We start from the raw sequence: 22,385 nt of genomic DNA, 5'->3' as shown, positions 1-22,385 counted from the left end.
GCTAAATAATTATATCAGATTATATTTTAAGTTATGAAATCATACACAAAAACATACTTTCCCTGCATAAACATTCTTTTTACAGACGATTTCGGATTCGATGGAAGTAATATAGTTATTTCAGATATAGTAACAGCTATATAGCTTCGATTATTTAGTATTAAGAAGAACGTAGAAAAAAAACTTTTCCAAGCAACAGTCAAAAAATATGGAATTTAAATATTTAAAAAAAATAATAATTCACGGGGTATGTTGCAACTTAATCTTTTTTGCTTTTAATGATTTTTTATTAATTATTAAATTAAAACTAAAACAATTAGCAGAATCTAGATAAATCATTTGTTTCTTTAAAAAAAATAATAGCAATCTCCAGCAATGTCACCTCGCAGTCTACAGCACAGACTCAAAATATCTCAAACGGAAGGCGATTCATGGGTTTACTATTGAGTAAAGGTTTAATGGTTTTTCTATCCACATAACGTGGACTTACTTACTCGAACTTCAGAGAAATTGTATTTTATATTTGAAGATTGTTTTCTGGTTGTGGGAAAAAATTAATGAAACGAAGTGTTCTTTTTCCAATTAGTCTCTACTTTTTGTTGACAGGGTAGGAGAGTATTTAAAAGTATTCTTAATAAACGCAAAAATTACTCTTGATGTGTATTATTTTAGCTTGTGTTGCTCAAATATACACTTTTATACATATAGTTCGTTTTTTTATCCTGTCCGTCTAAATTGTTTACGCGTTGTGGTGATTCAGTATTTTTTATTAAAGCCACTAACACGTAGGTACATTTTAAAATTAAATGTATTTTAAAAGTAGGATGTGAACTTCTTTCCCTAAAAATCTAAATTCTCGTTGTGTTGCGTGTGCACTCCAGTTATATCTTCGAATTATCATCATCATAATCATGATAGACCGTTGCTAATGGTCTATTAATGTAGCTTTAGTGAAAATACAAGCATTTTTAAGATTAAAATATTGCTTCACAGTTTTAACATGACCAAAGATATAGTATTGGAAAAATACGTTAGATACGCAACATATAAACAGAATCTCATAAATTCACATATATTAAAATTTTATATTTTCAACTTTAACTGAAAGACTATTACTAATTTAGACGTATCTTCAAGACATCTTACAATTACTCAAGTCAGAATTGCAATTTAAGCTGTTTCTTTGTCTGTCCCTTAATCAACCTCATAAATCCAAGTATGCTTCAATTCTAAATTTTTAACTTTCATTGAAAAAGCATTACTATTAATTTATACTTCCTTTCAAGATGTTTTACAATGACTAAAGTCAATATTGGTATTGAAGATATTTTTTGTTTGTCTCGTAGTTAACCTCATAAGTTCCTGCATGCTTTAATTTTACATTTTCAACTTTCATTGAAAAAGCATTACTATTAATTACTATGAATGAGCACTGCCTTCAAGAAATCTTATGATGATTACAATTAATATTGTAATTGAAGCTCTTTCTCTGTTTGTCTCGTAATCAACCTCCTAAACCAACGTGGGCCTTTATTTGGCATTTTAACTTTCATTGAAATAGTTTTCATTTCATTGAAATTTACTAATTTATACGTACCTCCAAGACATCTTACAATGATATAAATCAGAATTGGAAGTGAAGCTGTTTCTCTGTCTGTGTCGTAGTACTCAACAATCGACACATACATCAATCCAGCTATCCTGTGTGGAGTTTGAGAGGTGCAGTTGATGATGCAACTTCCAATGGTTACTATCCAGCTCGTGTAACTTTCGAAGCCTATAAATTTCATCTTTATGTTGTCTATTCTGAGAATTAAAAAAAACATTTAATTTCAAATGCATTTAAAAAAAGTGTATTAAAAATAACAATAAAAATCTTTATTTAATATTAGCTTTACGTATTGAGGTTAGAGCAATAGTGTTTAGCTATAAGACTTCTGTTTCACGTGTATAGGGGGTAAGTCTGAATAAGAAACCATTATTAAACATTGTTACTTTATTTTACAACCATTGTTGAACAGCTGACCCAATTTTTTGGATTTACGACTACTAATCAAAGCTTAACCCCACCCTGCCCCAGTCAGGGGGCATCCGGGAAATACTGTAGACTCAAAGTGCGCGCACATGACTACTCAACAAGAAAAAAAGAGGTTTCACAAAGGTAGGCTTGATGACGATCCATGGCAACACGTTGGAATAATGGACAAGGTAGGCAAATGCAACTCCAGGGAAAACCGTGGGTGATGTAGGCTAGGCGCCACGCGCGCAGAGCAGCAAACTCACCAAGATCCAAAGATTACCTCCCCCCAACCAGAAAGCCGCAAAGAATTTGTGAAACCTTGAAATTAACAAAAGTAGTTACTCGAGCAGCGATTTCTCAGGGGAAAGAGCGTTCGCTTTCCAATGACGCGAACCGGGTTCGAATCTCAGTCGATACGAACTCCGCATCCGGGTTGCTTCCACCACAGTGCTGACGTGAAATATCCTCAGTGGTAGACGGATCATGGGTTAGAGTCCCCTCACCGTCAGGCTTACCATGGGAGGTTCTAGTGGTCTTCCTCTCCATGTAACGCAAATGCGGGTTAGCTCCATCAAAAAGTCCTCCACGAAGGCAAATTTCTCCCAATATTTGAGCTAGGAGTTCCCTTGTCTTCTGGATTGGGTTGAAAATTACAAGGCTACGAAGTTGAACATTAGTAGTCGTAAACCCATAAAATTGGGTCAGCTGTTCAACGACCCGACGGTTATAAAATAAAAAGTAGTTACTCACTAAACAAAATTTAAGAGTTTGAGTGTTCAGACATAACAGGCCAGGCATCAAACAAAGAACAATAAAAACAGTAAAGACATTGAATAAAGCTAGCAAACATATTGTGATGATGAAAAGTGTTACAATTTGCACAAAGCCAATGAAAACAAATACAATTTCAAATCGAAGAGTTACAGCCAGGCAGCCGTTAAGAAACATCTACAAACAAGGGGAAATTCAAAACATGGATCAAGTATTGAGAGAAATTTGCCTCCATGGAGGACTTTTTGATGGAACTAACCCTCATTTGCGTCACATGGAGAGGAAAAACACAAAAACCTCTCACGGTTTGCCTGCGTTACTCATGATCCGTCTACCACTGAGGATATTTTACGTCAGCACTGTGGTCGGTGTAAACCAGATGCGAAATTTGTATCCACCAGCCATTGCTGTGATTCGAAGGCGTTTCACCTCATTGGAAGGTGCACGCTCTACCACCTGAGCCATCACGGATCTAAACAATGTCATTGACCAAGTACATCATTTAAGAATGATGATTTTCAAATGTTAGGGATAGTTTACACTAGATAATGTGACTTACCATATTCCATTGGTATTGGCATTGTAAAGAACTGTTTCAAGTACATTATAGAGACTGTTACAATGGCCTTCTGTATTATTCCTATCTCAATCCTATTGAGTATTTCTTTGGAGAAATTATGCGAGTTATATATTAAATCAGTGTTTCTCAACTCAATTCATTCGAAATACTAGTAAAATATTTCAGTACTTTATCCTGTACAGGTGCGGTTAGAAATTTGGACTATTGGCCTCAGTTTTACAAAAACAAGAATTTAGCACTTAAGCAATCTTATGACTAGTTTGTTTTTGATCATTCACATACTCTCTGGAATGACAAATATTTTAAGCCTAAACCTACTTAAATATGAGTAACATTTATATTAATTCTAATTCCAATTTCTCCGTTTCAGTAACAAAATAGTGAAACAGAATTATATCACCATGTGTTGGTAGCAAAAGAATACAAGAAAATATAAAATAAATATGAGAAAAATATTAAACATTTAAAAAAACTGAACTTAATGTGATTGCTGTTGTTGTTTGCTGGTAACTAGCATGCCAATTCTAGGGATCAAATCAGTTACAGCAAAGCTGGCAGAAGATTATGTCGAGTTCGATGTTTTGTTTTTAAAACAATCATTACTGAAAATGTAATGTTAGATAAATAGGCTGTAAAAACTTAATTGTTTTTGCATAAAGACGGAGTTATTTCTAACAGAGATTTCGAACATGCAGGTTGGAAAAAAAAAATGATCGAGATTCACATCCATCCACTCTCACACTGTTGGCAAATAAGCACAAGCGATCTATCAAAATCTTGTAAGAGTCAAAGAAAAGTACAGCTAAAAAATGGAACTATGGAAATTCCACATGGAAAACTTCTCCTTCATAAAGAATTTCTTTTAGAAACGTCTGTATTTAAGCGACTAGCATTGACGATTTGTAAATATAAGAATCAAGCCCACTAAAACTAAAATACAATGTCCAAATAATTTTGCTAATATTGTTTTACTGAAATTCATCCAGTAATTCCCAGTAAACATCCAGTGAAATTCATCCAGTAAACTCCCAAAAGTATAAGTACTGTCACGTTTACAGTTTGCGATAGAAGTCATGTAGCTAACTAGTACCTTTAGTTCAAGTAAGCAAATACCATAATAATAATGAACTGATAAACACGAACTGAAATAAAATAAATAAATATTTACCTGATTTAAATGTAAACATTTTGCAACGAGCTTTAATTGCTTATACTTTTCAATTAAGTATCGCTTTAAGATTTTCCTGAAACTGAAAAGCAAGAATTTCATTTTGAAAATCGTATTACGTCACCTTTAACAATCAACAACAACGAGTTGCTAGTAAAGTTTTTAATTATCGCTTTACATAAGTTGATAAGATTAAACTTTCTATGGATTTCCGGCTGAGCTAATTTAAATATCAGATAATGGTTTGATATGAAATTTTAAATACAAAAAGGGTTACCATTCGTCAAACTTTCTTGAAAAAACAATACAAAAAGAAAGAAAAAACACTTACCCTTAATTTTGTTCACACGAAATGGAAAAGAATATTTTGCAATTGGTGTGATCAAAACGAGTTCAAACTTTTGATCTTGATAAAATAAAAGTGTTATTTCAAGGCTCACATTACATAAGATCGTAAAACTGATTTAGTTATAAGTCTGTGAAGGACAAACAATCAATTCTAAAACAGCGATTCAAATGCTGAATTTATACTAAAAAATAAAATAAAAATGTTTATATATGTATTTTTTTATAAAAAAAAGCGTTTATGTTTTAATCTAGCATTAAAAATTCCTATCTTTCCTCTATCCTTGAAAAATATCGAAATAATTTTTTTAAATAACTCAGTAAAAGCTAAAAAAAATTAAATGATTTAATTTAATGCTTTGATATTTATGTTGCCAAACACATAAATTTTTTTAAAAACATTATTTGGACGGTGACCATTATTCTAATATAAAAGCTTTTACCTTCACAGTAAAGTTCTTAAAAAAGTAGTATGTTTGACATTTTATTTCCTACGAGCTTTTCGACCGATTTCCTTCAAATATTGTATTTTGACATTTGAAATTACATTCTTTGAAAACAATGTGAAAATTTGCATAAAACGTTTTGAATGCAATTCAAAATTTTTTAACTATTTGAAATAAAATAAAAAAATAATTAATTGTAAAAATTTTTGAATTGAATTTTCTTTGTATTACCGAGTTTTACAATTGTGTGCCAAAAGTATTCTATTTGCTTAAATAACTCAAAATACGACGAATTGCGCAATGAGTCCAAAATTTCGACAGCTGTCATGACCTAATTATTGAGACCCTATCTCTCAAATTGCGACAAACCCCCCATCCTATTTTTAGGGTCAGTAATGCGGAAAAAAAAATTTATTCAGAGAAAGAACCTTTTATAGTGTCATGTTTCGTAACTTAAAATAATTAATTTATAATAATTAATTGCACTAATTAATTTGCATATTTGAGGTCACCTATCGAGATATGGAAAAATACGCAAAAAATAAAATTAACGTTAAAGGATCCAAACTTTCGATAGCTCTCATGATCAAGCAATTGGGGCTATGTTTCTCAAATTGCGGCTCTCACCCATATTTTAAGAGTCAGCAATTCAACCCTGTCGGAAAAAAAGTCAGGTTTTTTCAGATAAAGTACGTTTTAGTGTCTGATTTTGTAACTTAATATAGTCTGCACTAATTATTTAGCATATTTAAAGTGGGGCTCCAAAACCATTAAAATTGAGTCTTAGTACGTGAAAAATCCGATCATTAGATGAAAAGTTTTTCATGGTATACCGCGTTTACCCCACAGTACATGTCTAATTGATGCCCTAACAGTAAATTGAAACAAAGGATCCCTCATAGGCATCTGCATACGTAGGGGGAAACTAAATATGGCTTAATTACGTTACAAAGAACAATTTAAAATTTTATTTCCCAACTTTGTAATTTGAAATCAATATTTTTTAGACCATCATAAACCCGCATCATTTGAGCTATTGTTATTATACTAAAATTTTATTTAATCACTATGCAAGTCATTCTATCGTAGGGAGAGGGTTGTGGGTAGAATAAAAAATTATCAAAAAAAATTTTTGATCTACAATTATCAAATTATTTGAAGTTATATAAGCTTCTTTTTTCTTTTACTCAAGTTTACTTATTTTTATTTTATTGCAGTTCCGATAGTTTATCTCTGTATTTCCCCCAAAACAGTTCAAATTAATTTATTTGAACATTTACTTTTTCTAAGTTAAAAATTTATTTATAATGTACGAAAGCATGAACTTTTAAATTATTTATTAATAAAACTTATTCATCGAACTGCTTTGAGCAATTTAAAATATATTCATACTAAATTCTTTACGAAGCATGAAATCACTACCCTGGTACCCAACTACCTAAAAGGAACTATATTAGAATAAAACAGAATAATATGATATGAGAATAAAATAAAATTTCAGTTTAAAGATAGTAAGCTAAAGCATCTTTTTTTCATAAAAAGTTAAGATTATAAATTCAAAGTTAGTAATATGTTCATCAAACTCTCGGAACTAAATTTCCGCCTGACTAAAAAGTACCGAAACGTCTTACCAGCGCGTTCCAACTCAACTATACCCTTGGTGTGATTGGGCACATCAACAGATTCAGTACCTTTAAAGTAATAAAACTTTGTTTCTCTTATTCTATCAATTAATTAGATGATAATTTGGACTTGTTTCTTTAGTTGTCGAAAAAGGACATGTTAATTTCCTTAATTGTAATAACATTTTACCCCATTTGTTTCTTTGTATTATAGTTTTTAAAGTGATTGATTATATATATTTTTTTCAAATGCCCATGTGGAGAATGACCTAAATCATACAGACATCTGAAGGGCAGATTTGTTGACCACTCTTTCTGGGGCACCATATTAGGTAAGCCAACGTTGCTCTCACAGTAAGGACAGATAGTGCTGAGAATAAAAGAATATCCATGTCTTGCTCGAACCCAGAACTTTTCTGATGTAAGGCCAGTCTCCTGATCTCTACACAGCCCGCGGTCAGCATTAGTTTATTGATAATATCAAGCAATGCTGACCAGCATTAGTTAGTGCAGTAAATTAATTAATGTTGATTAACTGCACTCACTTTATTATTTGGACGGTGAAAAAAAAAACATTTAAATAAATTTTAAAAAATTACTGTGAAAGACGTTTTTGCGCTAAGGGTGATACTGAAAACGACTCCTTTTAAACACAATTTTGAAAGAAAAAATATCTGATTCTTTAAAAAAAAAATAACTTGAATTGTTTCGCAGATGTAGTCATAACGCTGTAGAAAATTCATTAATTTTTTATTTTATACTAGGGGGCTATGCCCCCTGTTCGCTGTCGCTCACCAACCCCGATTATTGCTTCGCAATAATTGTCTTTTCTTGGCAGAAAACAGTTTTTCTACTAAAGTTAAAATTATTCACTTAACATATATGTACTAAAAGGAATTCTGTTTGCTTACTCTTGTGCCTCTACTTCCCACGTCCAAATATTACTATCTATTAGTATTATAAACATTTAGATCTCTTGGTGAACGGAAGTGATTTTTCGAAGTAATCATTCTTTAAAATAACATTTATATTTTTGCAACCTTATATTGTTCAAACAAATTTGATGAGTCACAACCATATTCTGGTTAATAATAGCAGTGCTGGAAAATAAGTTTAAATTAGGGATACAAAAATATTTAAAGGAAAACAATACCTTTACTACTGCTGTTAATTTTATGCTGATGACAACCAAAATAATACGGAAATGAATGAGGGAAAACTGGATCCTACCACGTGATTTTCTGGCCAATAAAAATGCACCGACAACAATGGAAAACTGCGACACCATCATTAGAATTTTATATATAGTAAGAAATTCTTTTTTCTATAACAACCCAAACTGCTCGCTTAGGGAGCACGAGAACAACATAATTAACAATTAACGTATTCAATGCTAGAAAGAAAGCCGGTAGTTTAGTTAATGAGAATTTCACCTTAATTTTTCTAGAATAAATATTTATAGCGGGTAATGCTTTTAATGACTATAATCTTATATGACGTGCAAATAAATAAGCATAAACATTAAAATTTATTTTTTTTTGATACAACAGTGGCAAACAAACAGTTTTAAAAGACTCTGCAAAACTAATTATTTTTGCTGTTTCATGTTTGATAAAAATTGCTGTCGTATTTTGCATTCAATATGTCGCCATTTTGTTATAAATTGTTTAACGGCAGTTAATACAGCAATTTTTCATTTTTTAAAATAATTTGTAAGTTTATAAAAAATTTTATGCATTTATAAACTCATTCACTGATCCGACTATTCATTAAAATGCCCTTTATTGACTTGCCCGTAAACAAATTCACAGTTATATATTGCTGACTCTTTGTAAAAAAAAAACTATTCACTGATCCATTGATTGGTTTGCTTACATTCCTCATTCTTACTTTATTATATCTAAAATCGTTCATTATAACAATTCTCATTGTGAAGCGAACTTGTTATAAAATTTTTATGAAGATTCAGTTCTATAAAAATGAAAAATAAAACTTGTAACAGACCCCCCCCCCCCCGAGGGGTAAAAACGAACAAGAACTGTTTGCTTTTTTTTATTTTTAGATTAGTATAAGCAGTGCTTACGTTGACGTTGTACTCGTATAGTTAGATGTTATGTACGTGACTTTTTGTATTAATTCTTGTTACATTCAATTTATTGTATTACTAAATAAGTATCTTTAATGATCCGTTTTAATTATAAACACACCAAAATCCTTATTTATATACTATCTGAAAAATAACCGTTTAAAATAAAATAAAAATGACCTTGTGAACAAAAGAACGTACGGTCGTTATAGTCATAAAAAATATTAAATGATTACACCTGGAAACAATATTTTTTTTTTGTGTGCATAAGAATTTTTTTAAGGGATCTTGAATATTTTCACATCGCTGATTTCAAATCAGTTTCTTTGCTCCAAGCCACAGTTTTTTTCCAAATGACATTTTTAGTCTATTTTTGTCAAAATGTACAAAATTGAAAACGTGATACATAAATGTGGCAACCAACTTCTGGGGGAGTGGAGAGCATAGGAACCCGTGCCCGGAAATACTTTATACTGCGCTAAGGGAATGTCTCTATTACGAACTGTTCGTGTGCTTGAAAACAGGTCATAATAGGGAAATGAAACAACGTTTACAGGCATGCGTTCCTATGCAGTATTTAAATTCGAAAAGTTAGAAATCGTTCTTTCACAAAGTTGGAAGAACAAAAATAGAAAAGTCCTTAAATTTTTAATTAAGTTTCCATTTTAAAGATTGCAAATTCGCAGGAGCATACGATTGATCACCGTAGAAGGAATGAACTAGTATCTTTGCAATCTGATAGTTAACTTATTTCTGCAGAATACATTGTTTGACGAAACCTTTGACTTATATTTTTAAACTAATTTTTTTAATGTTTATAACACTCTTGTTTTAATGCAATGGAATTTTTAACAAAACGATGTGGATGTTAAGAAAGCATAAGTATTCTAAAAAATAAAATATTTGTAAATGACACCGAATTAAAGCAAATCATTCTAAATACTTTATTTTATAGATTTATAAAAATTATCGTAGCATTAAATAAAAACAATACAAACAATGGTTTGAGTAAATGAATAAAATAATACAAAATCATACAGATATCATGAAATTAAATACAGCCCCTGGCCGAAATATTCGACGCGCTATAAGATTCCATAACATTCTATGTAAAATCTTAATCATCAGGTGATTCTATACAGCTTTATTATTTTACCGCGACTGAAAATGGTTTGCACTTGTTTACTTTCGTGTATCTATTGGTTAACTTGGTAATGAAATACCTTAAAAATAAATAAAAATCTGAAGTATATAAAAAATCTCCTGAATAAAAGCCAATTACATGTATGTTTGAATATAAAAGTATTGCATATAAACTCGCGCAAAACATGTATTTATTAAAAAATCACATTGAGTCTAATATTTGATCTAATTATTATAATTTATTAATATAATACCTGATATAATATATATTCTATATTTATGTAATATATCGTCTAATTTATATTATATATCGTCGAATGTAAACAATTGATACACAAACATAAATAAGTGGAAACCGTTTACAGTCGCGTAAAAACATTAAAGCTGTATAGTATCACTTGGTAATTAAGATTTTACATAGAATCTTATAGTTTGTCTAATAATATGGCCATGAACTGTAATTAAAAAAAAAATGTTTGCTTACTATTTGTGTATTGGTTTAGTACATGAACAATTTCTCCATCACTTTAAAAAGAAAACTGTGTGTCTCTTTCTCTTTTCAATAAAATGTTTGAAATATTTTCATTAAATTACTATTATTAGGGGGGAAACCTGCTTTCCAAGAAAATGGTCTGACTTTGGAAAAAATCAGTACACCGTTTTAGAGTTCATGTCTAAGTCTCTAATCATTAGCACCTGGAAAAAATAGTATGTTCGAATATTTTTATTATATGTTCTGCAGTTTCAAAATCATTCTCATGTCTCTACTTTTTTTGCCACGTTGGGAAAATCTGTGCAACAAAGGCATTGCAACAGCGCACAGCATGCACAAAGCTATTAACAAGATGTAAATTCCATCATATGATCCACGAGTTTCTCTGAAAAATCCTGAAAAACAATTACGTATTATTTATATGACTTCGTTATTCAACATGAGGACAGTGATAAGTATTTTAATACTATTATACAATGTTTACAGAAAGTTTTGAAACAAATGAAGATTATTATATTTGTATTTTCACATAAATTACATTTGTATTATTAGTTTCAACCAAAAGAATTTATTGGATGCCTGCAAGTGATGTCATCGTAAGTTAATCGTGGCGTTCGTTGATTAATAAGCCAGTCTGGTGCGATATGCATGCGTGACTTCACTTACAGGTATCCATTTACATTTGATTTAAATTACATGGTTGGACATTTCACTTTTTCTAGAGTTGCATGTACCCAAGTGATAACATATGTTTACCTGATAATTATTTAAAATTTCCATTAAGTTTTATAATAATACGTGCTGTTGAAATATTGTTAGTAAAAAACTATTTGTATGTATTTCAACAGCTGGCTTTTAAACTCTTTAAATGTAAGTTTGGGCGTACTATAATTTTGTTTTATGCAGTCAGCATATAACAGGGGTGGCCAACCTGCGGCTCTTTGAAGGATTATTTGTGGCTTCCGATAAATGAACCCGAGTTCCCTTTTCATTTTTGTGCTTTATATTTTTAAAAAATTATTATCGTTCCTTTACGAATGGACAGATCTTCCGCAATTGGCAGTTTTCATACGTTTTGTTTCACCTGACTTCGTTGTTAAAGAAGAATTATTAGATTTAGTAGCACTGCAAAAGTCAACCCGTAGTGTCGATATTAAAAATGCATTAGATTCCATAATGAAAACATTGGATGCGCCTTTTAATAAACTTGTAAGCACTAAAACTAATGGAGCTAAGGTAATGCTGGGTAAAAAAATCGGTCTTATTTTGATTTTAAAAGATGATTCTCAAATTCCTCAATTCAAACCGAGTTACTGCATAATTCACCGAGAACATCTCGTTACAAATTATTTAAAACTAGGAAGCTTCGCCCCCTACTCGCTGGCGCTCGCCAACCCCCGAAACTGCTTTCGCAGTTCATTTCGGATTGCTTCGCAATCCAATGCTCACTCATTGGATACGTTCTTAACATCTAGCATATGTATACTTTTTTGAANTGATGTTATAAAAACAGTGTTACACATTGTAAATTACATTCGCCGTAATTCAAAAAATCATCGACAATTCAAAATTTTCCTTAAGGAATTAAAGGACGAAGAACTTCCAAACGACATTAATTTCTTTTGCATTGTTAGATGGTTATCTAGCTCCAACGTATTAAATTGTTTTGTAGATTTGCTTGATCCGATAACTGCATTTCTAAAAGAAAAAGAAATAACCTATTCAGAATTAGACGATGACGAGTGGTTACCGGACATTGTTTTTAACTGATGTCTTGGAACATTTGCAAACCCTGAATTTACAATTGCAGGGGAAAGATAAAATAATATCTCACATTGTATATTTAGTTTATATTGTATAGTCGAATTATTTCCATATTCGGAGCAACATACTTATGTGAATCATTTTATTTCAAATTTTATTCGTGAAATCCAAACACCGATCAGTAATAACTAACGAGCATTTAAAAGAATTACTGAGAAGTGCTGTCACCAATTATTCTCCAAATTTTAAAGAGTTATCGAAAGGAAGTAAAACAAATGAGTTTAATTTTTAATATTTAAATTCAATGCACATATTTTGTAATGTTATTTATATGTTTTTAACAAATATAATTTCTGTATTTTTCTCATACCTTTTAAATACGTATTTAATTGCGGCTCTCGAAAAATTTCAAATTTTGAAAAATGGCTCGACTATCAAGGAGCTTGGCCACCCCTGGCGCATAACATCAATGGCTAATTTTTACTATTAGTTAAAAGTGTTCTTCACCTTACTCTTCCTGACTAGCAATGTAGTTAAGGTGACATCCTTATGATATTACGACACAGGTAATACACATATTCTCCTTAAAATAAAAGAAGGACATTTCTTTTTTTCCTCACTGTCCCGGATTCCGTGTAAAATTTTTGAATTAATTTTTTTCGTTGTTTATTTTTTTGTTAAGAGTTTCTTTGAAAATATATAGATACTAGATTGGATAGAATAGGACTTGACATCTGTTAGAACTAAAAAAATTATTTTTTGAATTAAAAGCAGTAAACGTATATGGCTAGTAATTTCGAATAGTTTTTTGAATAATTCTGAAATACCTTTCTGAAAATGGCTTTACGAAAAAAATCGTATAAGTTTAATATTAAAAAAAGAAAAACAAGAATATTGTCTTTGCTATTTCTCTATTATTTTAATTTTTTTGATCGAGGATTTTTTTTAGATAGATAAATTTAATTATTGCTATATGGAAAGCAACATATGTCTATTTTACCTATTAATGGAGCAGATGTGAAGATTAGAGGTCCACTTAATACATATCTTGAAGCTATAGCCATCGACTGCATCTCCTCGGGAACGCAACTAAATACCATGCCTGGAAATACAGCAGTCAAGGCACCACACGATATAGCAAAAGTCAATGCTCCCAACATCATCACCCAAAAGTCTGCAGACCACAAAATACAACTACATGTAAGACCCATAAGACTAAAACATATCACCGAGTAATTAGATAATGTTAAATACCCTAAGTCTGTCACCCAACCGAAGCTGACACGGCCAATGATTTCAAAAAATGGATGCATCATTAAAAAATAGACTTCATTATATCTTGGTATTCCTTTGTCTCGTGAGTAATCAATCATTGTCGTCGTCACTAGAACTGTCACATAATTATGTATACCAGTGCAAAACATTATAATTAAAAAGGGGAGGTTCAAAAACACTTTAAGAAATGCAAATTTACTTTTTTTGTGTGGTTTTGGATTGTGTGACCTGTTTGAAATCGCTGACACTTCTGGATTATTCTCTATAGGTGCAACCACGCAAGTTGTAATCATTTGTTTATATTGTGTCACATCAGGTAGTTTTGAATCATTTTCTAAATCGGAATGTATGTACGAAACCGTCTTCATTTCTGGAAGAAGGCTTGTTTTTACAGCATCGTCGCTATCAGAATCACCACTGCAATCTTGAGGCTGTAGAAGAGCTTCATTTATTTCCATTATATTTGATATTTCAGCACCATGATTTAATGCATTAGTCTCGCGATTCTCATTGCCTACATTGCTGATACTTGGGCAACTTTTTTCTAAAGCTGATTGATTGTACACGTGAGACTGTAGGGAAAGTTTAGAAGTATCTGAACTNTCGACTGCATCTCCTCGGGAACACAACTAAATACCATGCCTGGAAATATAGCAGTCAAGGCACCACACGATATAGCAAAAGTCAATGCTCCCAACATCATCACCCAAAAGTCTGCAGACCACAAAATACAACTACATGTAAGACCCATAAGACTAAAACATATCACTGAGTAATTAGATAATGTTAAATACCCTAAGTCTGTCACCCAACCGAAGCTGACACGGCCAATGATTTCAACAAATGGATGCATCATTAAAAAATAGACTTCATTATATCTTGGTATTCCTTTGTCTCGTGAGTAATCAATCATTGTCGTCGTCACTAGAACTGTCACATAATTATGTATACCAGTGCAAAACATTATAATTAAAAAGGGGAGGTTCAGAAACACTTTAAGAAATGCAAATTTACTTTTTTTGTGTGGTTTTGGATTGTGTGACCTGTTTGAAATCGCTGACACTTCTGGATTATTCTCTATCGGTGCAACCACGCAAGTTGTAATCATTTGTTTATATTGTGTCATATCAGGTAGTTTTGAATCATTTTCTAAATCGGAATGTAGGTACGAAACCGTCTTCATTTCTGGAAGAAGGCTTGTTTTGACAGCATCGTCGCTATCAGAATCACCACTGCAATCTTGAGGGTGTAGAAGAGCTTCATTTATTTCCAATATATTTGATATTTCAGCACCATGATTTAATGCATTAGTCTCGCGAATCTCATTGCCTACATGGCTGATACTTGGGCAACTTTTTTCTAAAGCTGATTGATTGTACACGTGAGACTGTAGGGAGAGTTTAGAGGTATCTGAACTATAATTATCTTTAATACCATCGTGTTGTTCTTTACTTAGATCATAATCATTGAATCTTCTAGACGGCTCTGATATCTTAGTAACAAAATCTGGAAGAGGTTTCTGATTGTTTATAGAAAGCTGCTCTGATATATTATCATCTTCTGAATCAGGGAGAAGTTTATAATTGTTTATAGGAATCCGCTCTGATGTATTAATATGCTCTGCTGAATCAGGAAGAGATTTCTGATTGTTTACTCTCATCTCTGTCAGTTTGTTAGCTGAGTCAGAAAGAGTTGTTTGATTGTTTATAGATATTTTCTCCGAAGTACTATTATTCGAGTCAAGGGGAGATTTTTGATTTTTTGCACTTATCTTCTCTTGATGGACAAGCTCGTTATTCCTTTTCATAGTTTCAATGATTTTATCTTGTGCTAAACCTGCTTTTTGGATGAGCATGCTGATTGGCACCGCATGAAGCATAAGTGCTGATACAATTAAAAACGTTCCAGGTAAACCATATTTGTCCAGAAGGAATACAGCAAGGGGTGGAACAAGAAATGCTCCCAAACATGATCCAGCTTGAGAGATTCCATTTGCTGAGTTAATATTTTTGTTGAAATATTTCTTTACTATGGTTGGAAGAAATGTAATACTTCCTGTCAGACCTATACCTGTAACGAAATACAAACTATGTAACCTTAATAATAAGCATATCTGTGTTTCAATTAATTATTTTAGAAAGGAACTTAATTTTAATAACTCAATAAGTTGTAACAAAATTTTTTATTGAAGCAGATAAGGTATTAAATTCTAAAATAAATTAGAAGCAAAAATGTTGATAAAATTTTTTTTATTGGTTTCTCGATACTTCTTAAATGGAATTTATTCTCACTCAACATTGGCGTTCAAATATCTTTGACGTTTTGGAATAATCTTTATTGAATTGGGATTTTTCACCATCTAAACTGTCCCCTATGTAATTTGGCAGAGCCTATGAATAGAGACCATCTCCACTGTTGCTCATCAGTCCCTGGCGACTCTGAGACGGCACTTTATTGGCTAGCAAGAGAACTTTTAATGCCAACTGTTCTTTGTTGTTTTAATTATTTCTTTGCATTGCCTTGCCATTGGAAATGAATAAAAAAAAAACAATGACGTTTAAAAAATGATCAGAACACGTTCTTTATTGTCGTACAATATTATTAAATAAAAAAAAAATTCAAAGGAATTTGAGGCACTTAGAAAAAAGGAATTAAGATAATGAGAACAGAATGCCCCCTATGTTGCTTAATTAAAGTGAATTGAAAGTGTACAAAATACTTCAGAATTAAGCAAATGTTTGTCTCCATTTCCCCTTGATACTATAAAATTCCCCTATGTTTCAGAACCCCTACTCTATATAGTGGCAATTTGAGTAACTTGAATGCTTAAATCATTAAATAAAATTTAAAAATAAATAGTGCTAATAATAATGATAATAGAAACATGATATAACTCTAAAGCGGCCCTTGAAGATATTTCTTCATCTGAATCTGTTAATGTTTTCAAATGTTGCTAGTTACAAAGTACTCTAAACGAAAAAGAAAATGCCATGTATTTGGTACCATCACAATATGTTCTTCAGGAAAATGAAAGAGCAGACTTCTTGGCAGAGAGAAGAATCAACGATTGTCAAATGAGTGCTTACAAGCAGGCTTTAGGCAGTTTAGATCGACCAACCAACATGTTGCTCCTTTCAGCAAGATGGTAAAGAGATGCATTGGACAATAACACACACTCTCAGCTGCTTTCGTAGATCTAAAATCTGAGTATGACATAATTTTCAGGGAAAGTCTTTTGTTGAAAAAGTATAATATTGGTATCCAATCGAATAAGTTTCAATGGTACAGAAGTTTTCTTGGTCAGCGTATATGTACAGTATACTTCATGAACATCTTTTCACATTTTAATAACCTTAAAATTGGACTACCTCAGGGCTCCGAAACTAAGTGTCTACATTTTCACATGCAATATATATAAACAATCTTATTGCTGAGCTGCTGAAGATTAATAATGTCAAATCTCTACTTTATACAGACAATTTGGTTGTCTGGACCGAAAATCCTAAGAAACAAGCTAAACTACTATATATAACTACTTTTAATCAGGCTGTAATTAAATTAAGTGATTGGTGTCAGGTCAACGATATGGAAATAAATTTAGCGCAAACTGTATATCAAACCTCACGCATCAACCGATCAAGCTGAACTTACTTTACCAAAACTTCTCTGTTCTTCAGACCAACTACTTCTCAGATCTGGGTGTTATTTTTGACTGACGTGGAAAAAACACTTTGGAGACATTTTGGAATCTAAGAGGCTTTCTTTAATGAAAATAATTTCTGGCTCTAAGTGGGGATTCTGCAGAACAACCGTGAACTTAACTTTTAATTCCTACATTTTGCCACTACTCACTTACTGTTCCGAACATCTGGTGTCACCAAGTGAAAAGGATATTGATTCTCTAGAAAGATTTCAAAACAAAGCCCTTCGGCTTATTACGGGAGCCGTTAAAACAATCCCGATTGACGCGCTTTTGATAATCACCCAAGATTTTAACATTAAATTAGTTATAGAAGAGAGGGCACTAATTTTATGGGAAAAGTTTGTAAGACTACTAGACTGTCTTCCCTTTTGGAATAATCCTTTGTTATCATCTACTTGGAATCTTAAAATGTAAAATGATTTCCTTCTGAAAGTTATCGAAACAAAAGAACAAATAGGATTGAACTGGAAAAACGATAATCTCATCAAGTCACAATGTCAGAGTGAAGGAAGAAAGAATGTGGTTAGAACAAACCTGTCAAATGAGGTTCTTAAGAAAGAAATTAATAACTTAATAATAAAAGCTGCAGATTTAAAGACTATCCATGAACTGCACCCAAATAATGAATGGCTGCATGCACGTGTTTGCAGATGGCTCCATGGCGAATGACTGCGTTAACGCTGGCTCTGGGTTCTCCTATAGGCTACTCTTATTTTACACTCATGTCGAAAGATATAAAAAGCAGCTTATGATGCGGAGATTTCGGCAATTCAAATCGCCTTGTCATAGTTACAATGTCAAATTAAAAATTTTCAAAGGCCGTCATACTATTAGATTCTAGGACTGCCCTCCTGACCTTTGCTTCATCTGAAGCTCCGATGTCAACTGGTATTTTAAGTATTTGTTTAGCCTTGATAAAATTGTAAACCATAAAGAAGTTGCATTTAAGTAGTTTTCAACGCATTGTGGGCTACAGGGAAATGAAACACCTGATTTCCTGGTAAAGACGGCAACTAAAATTGCTCAAATAGCAAATAGACAAATTCCTTTTCATACTGTCAATCGGTTATTAAAAAAATATATTGGGGAGAACTTTTGGTGTAATATAAGGGAGGCAAATAAAGACAAGAAATGGATAGAGGAAATCCCAAATATTCCGTAGCCTAATCAGTTCCTACTTTTCTCCTCGCTACTACCCACGATTGCCTCTCCAAGTATTTAGAGTTAATGAAAACCCTATCAAGTCCTCTCTGTCAATTCTGCAACATTCGTGAAGAAATAAACACGAACCGATTGAGCCATTGCCTTACACTGGACTCAGGACACTTGTGGGAGAAATATTGGAGAGCCCGGCTCAAAATGAAAGATTTATAAACTTACTGTAGTTTCAGTTGAGTTACTGTTATCACTGTTTCTTATTCTAATTTTATTGTTTGTTTTTCTGTCAACAGTAGTTTTCTAATCTGCCACTAGAGATATATAAGAAAAAATTCTATTTTTAAAACTCCCTCAGCGTCAAAACTTTTCAGCGTTTATTTCGCAAATGTTCACAGTCTTGTATTCATAACTTTCGCATATATGTCATTAAAAATTTTTAAATTTAAAAAATGTAAATGTGATTAAAAATTTGAATTACGAGTAAATAACTTTTTTAATTTAGTAAAAATATTAAATTTAAAAAAAATCATTTACTCGCAATACATTTTACTCTCAGTAAAAATAAATATTTTCTTACCATATATTAAGCCTAAATATATGCACAAACTGATAATATTGTGTGCAAAGAAACATACTCCAAATCCAATGAAAGCAATGATTGTCCCATATATTGTTATGTTCTCAGGACTGAGTGTTTCACCCAAAGCTCCACAAAAAGGCCCTTTAAATAAATACGATATCAGTTTTATAATTCACTTATCAATTTAAACAAAATCTTACTTTTTAATCTTAAGAATTCAATCAAAAATAATTTGTTCACTAATAATGAGAGTTTTGCATACTAAAACATTGTTAATTAAACGAATAACGAGCAGTGCGCAAAATAAAAAAATGGAACATCTTGAATAACGTTGGATCCAATGGTCGAATATTTACAACTTAATCTTACCGACGATCTTAATCTTACAACTTAATCTTCTTTTTACCGACGATTTCGGATTCGACGGAAGTAATATAGCTATTTTAGATATAGTAACAGAGCTGCTTCGATTATTTAGCACTAAGAAGAACATGTGAAAAAAAAAAGGTATCCAAACAACAATAAAAAAATATGAAATTTAAATATTTAAAGAAAATTAATAATTCATGGGGTATTTTGCAACTTNAGGCAGCCGTTAAGAAACATCTACAAACAAGGGGAAATTCAAAACATGGATCAAGTATTGAGAGAAATTTGCCTCCATGGAGGACTTTTTGATTGAACAAACCCGCATTTGGGTCACATGCAGAGGAAAATCACTTAAACCTCCCACGGTTAGCCTGTGTAACTCATGATCCGTCTACCACTTAGGATATTTTACGTCAGCACTGTGGTCGGTGTAAGCCAGATGCGGAATTCGTATCCATCAGCCGTTGCTGAGATTCGAAGCCGTTTCACCTCATTGGAAGGTGCACGCTCTATCTTCTGAGCCATCACGGATCTAAACATTGTTATTGACCAAGTACATCATTTAAGAATGATGATTTATTTCAAACGTTAGGGATAGTTTACACTAGATAATGTGACTTACCGTATTCCCAGCATTGTAAAGAACTGTTTCAGGTGCATTATAGAGAATCTTCAATCGATCAATCTTAATCTTCTTTTTACCGACGATTTCGGATTCGACGGAAGTAATATAGTTATTTTAGATATAGTAACAGAGCTGCTTCGATTATTTAGCATTAAGAAGAACATATGAAATAAAAGGTATCCGAACAACAATGAAAAAATATGAAATTTAAATATTTAAAGAAAAATAATAATTTGTATAAAAATAATAATAATAAAATTAATAATATTTTGCAACTTAAATTTTTTGCTTTTAATGATTTTTTATTGATTATTAAATTAAAACTAAAACAATTAGCAGAATCTAGATAAATCATTTGTTTCTTTAAAAAAAATAATAGCTATCTCCAGCAATGTCACCTCTCAGTCTACAGCACAGACTCAAAATATCTCCAATGGAAAGCGATTCATGGGTTTACTATTGAGTCAAGGTTTAATGGTTTTTCTATCCACATAACGTGGACTTACTTACACGAGCTGCAGAGAAATTGTATTTTATATTTGAAGATTGTTTTCTGGTTGTTGGAAAAAATTAATGAAATGAAGTGTTCTTTTTCCAATTAGTCTCTACTTTTTGTTGACGGGGTAGGAGAGTATTTAAAAGTATTCCTAATAAACGCAAAAATTACTCTTGATGTGTATTATTTTAGCTTGTGTTGTTCAAATATATACTTTTATAGATAAAGTTTGTTTTTTTATCCTGTCCGTGTAAATTGTTTACGCGTTGTGGTGATTCAGTATTTCTCATTAAAGCCACTAACACGTAGCTACATTTTAAAATTAAATGTATTTTAAAAGTAGGATGTGAACTTCTTTCCCTAAAAATCTAAATTCTGGTTGTGTTGTGTGTGCACTCCAGTAATATCTTCGAATTACCATCATCATAATCATGATTCATGATAGATCGTTGCTAATGGTCTATTAATGTAGCTTTAGTGAAAATACAAACATTTTTAAGATTAAAATATTGCTTCACATTCCAAAGATATAGTATTGGAAAAATACGTTCGATACACAACATATAAACAGATTCTCATAAATTCACATACATTAAAATTTTATATTTTCAACTTCAACTGAAAGACTATTATTTAATTAGACGTATCTCCAAGACATCTTACAATTACTCAAGACAAAATTGCAATTTAAGCTGTTTCTTTGTTTGTCCTTTAATCAACCTCATAAATCTAAGTATGCTTCAATTTTAAATTTTTAACTTTCATTGAAAAAGCATTACTACTAATTTCTCCTTCCCTTCAAGATATCTTATAATGACTAAAGTAAATATTGGTATTGAAGATATTTTTTGTTTGTTTTGTTGTTAACCTCATAAATTCATGCATGGTTTCATTTTACATTTTCATCTTTCATTGAAAGAGCATTACTACTAATTAATCCTTCCCTTCAAGATATCTTACAATGACTAAAGTTAATATTGGTATTGAAGATATTTTTTGTTTGTTTTGTTGTTAACCTCATAAATTCATGCATGGTTTCATTTTACATTTTCATCTTTCATTGAAAGAGCATTGCTACTAATTTATCCTTCCCTTCAAGATATCTTACAATGACTAAAGTCAATATTGGTATGGAAGATATTTTTTGTTTGTCTCGTAGTTAACCTCATAAATTCATGCATGCTTTAATTTTACATTTTCATCTTTCATTGAAAGAGCGTTACTACTAATTACTATGATACAATTAATATTGGAATTGAAGCTCTTTCTCTGTTTGTTTCTCTGATTAAACTATTCTTAATAAACGGAAAAATTACTCTTGATGTGTATTATTTTAGCTTGAGTTGTTCAAATATATACTTTTATACATATAGTTTGCTTTTTATTTGGCATTTTAACTTTTATTGAAATATCATTTTACTAATTTATACGTACCTCCAAGACATTTTACAATGATATAAATCAGAATTGGAAGTGAAGCTGTTTCTCTGTCTGTGTCGTAGTACTCAGCAATCGACACATACATCAATCCAGCTATTCTGTATGGAGTTTGAGAAGTACAGTTGATGATGCAACTTCCAATGGTTACTATCCAGCTCGTGTAACTTTCAAAGCCTATAAATTTCATCTTTATGTTGTCTATACCGAGAATTAAAAAAAACATTTATTTTTAAATGCATTTAAAAAAGTGTATGAAAAAAAAAGTAAAAATCTTTCTTTATTTAATATTAACTTTACGTAT

At 31.5% G+C, this 22,385-nt stretch overlaps 3 protein-coding genes across 3 annotated transcripts in view; 2 read left to right on the top strand and 1 right to left on the bottom strand.

The window, feature by feature from the left end:
* Positions 1–22,385, top strand: part of LOC107448774 (uncharacterized) — a 98,852-nt gene that overhangs the window by 49,104 nt on the left and 27,363 nt on the right. The gene's annotated exons all lie outside the window — the stretch shown is intronic.
* The window catches only part of LOC107448751 (uncharacterized), a 48,179-nt gene that overhangs the window by 2,044 nt on the left and 23,750 nt on the right, over positions 1–22,385 (top strand). The window lies entirely within an intron of this gene.
* LOC122272457 (uncharacterized) lies at positions 14,258–22,301 on the bottom strand. The gene is made up of 3 exons (XM_043056189.2): positions 22,079–22,301; positions 19,152–19,295; positions 14,258–15,783 (listed from the first exon to the last, which is right to left on the bottom strand). The coding sequence occupies exons 1-3, from the start codon at positions 22,269–22,271 to the stop codon at positions 14,258–14,260; spliced, it is 1,863 nt and encodes a 620-aa protein (XP_042912123.2). The 5' UTR covers positions 22,272–22,301.

The sequence above is a fragment of the Parasteatoda tepidariorum genome, chromosome 10, assembly GCF_043381705.1.
Source record: "Parasteatoda tepidariorum isolate YZ-2023 chromosome 10, CAS_Ptep_4.0, whole genome shotgun sequence".
Taxonomy (NCBI): Eukaryota; Metazoa; Arthropoda; class Arachnida; order Araneae; family Theridiidae; genus Parasteatoda; species Parasteatoda tepidariorum.
Note: the sequence above shows the minus strand (reverse complement) of the source record. Positions and strands in the feature narration are given on the sequence as shown.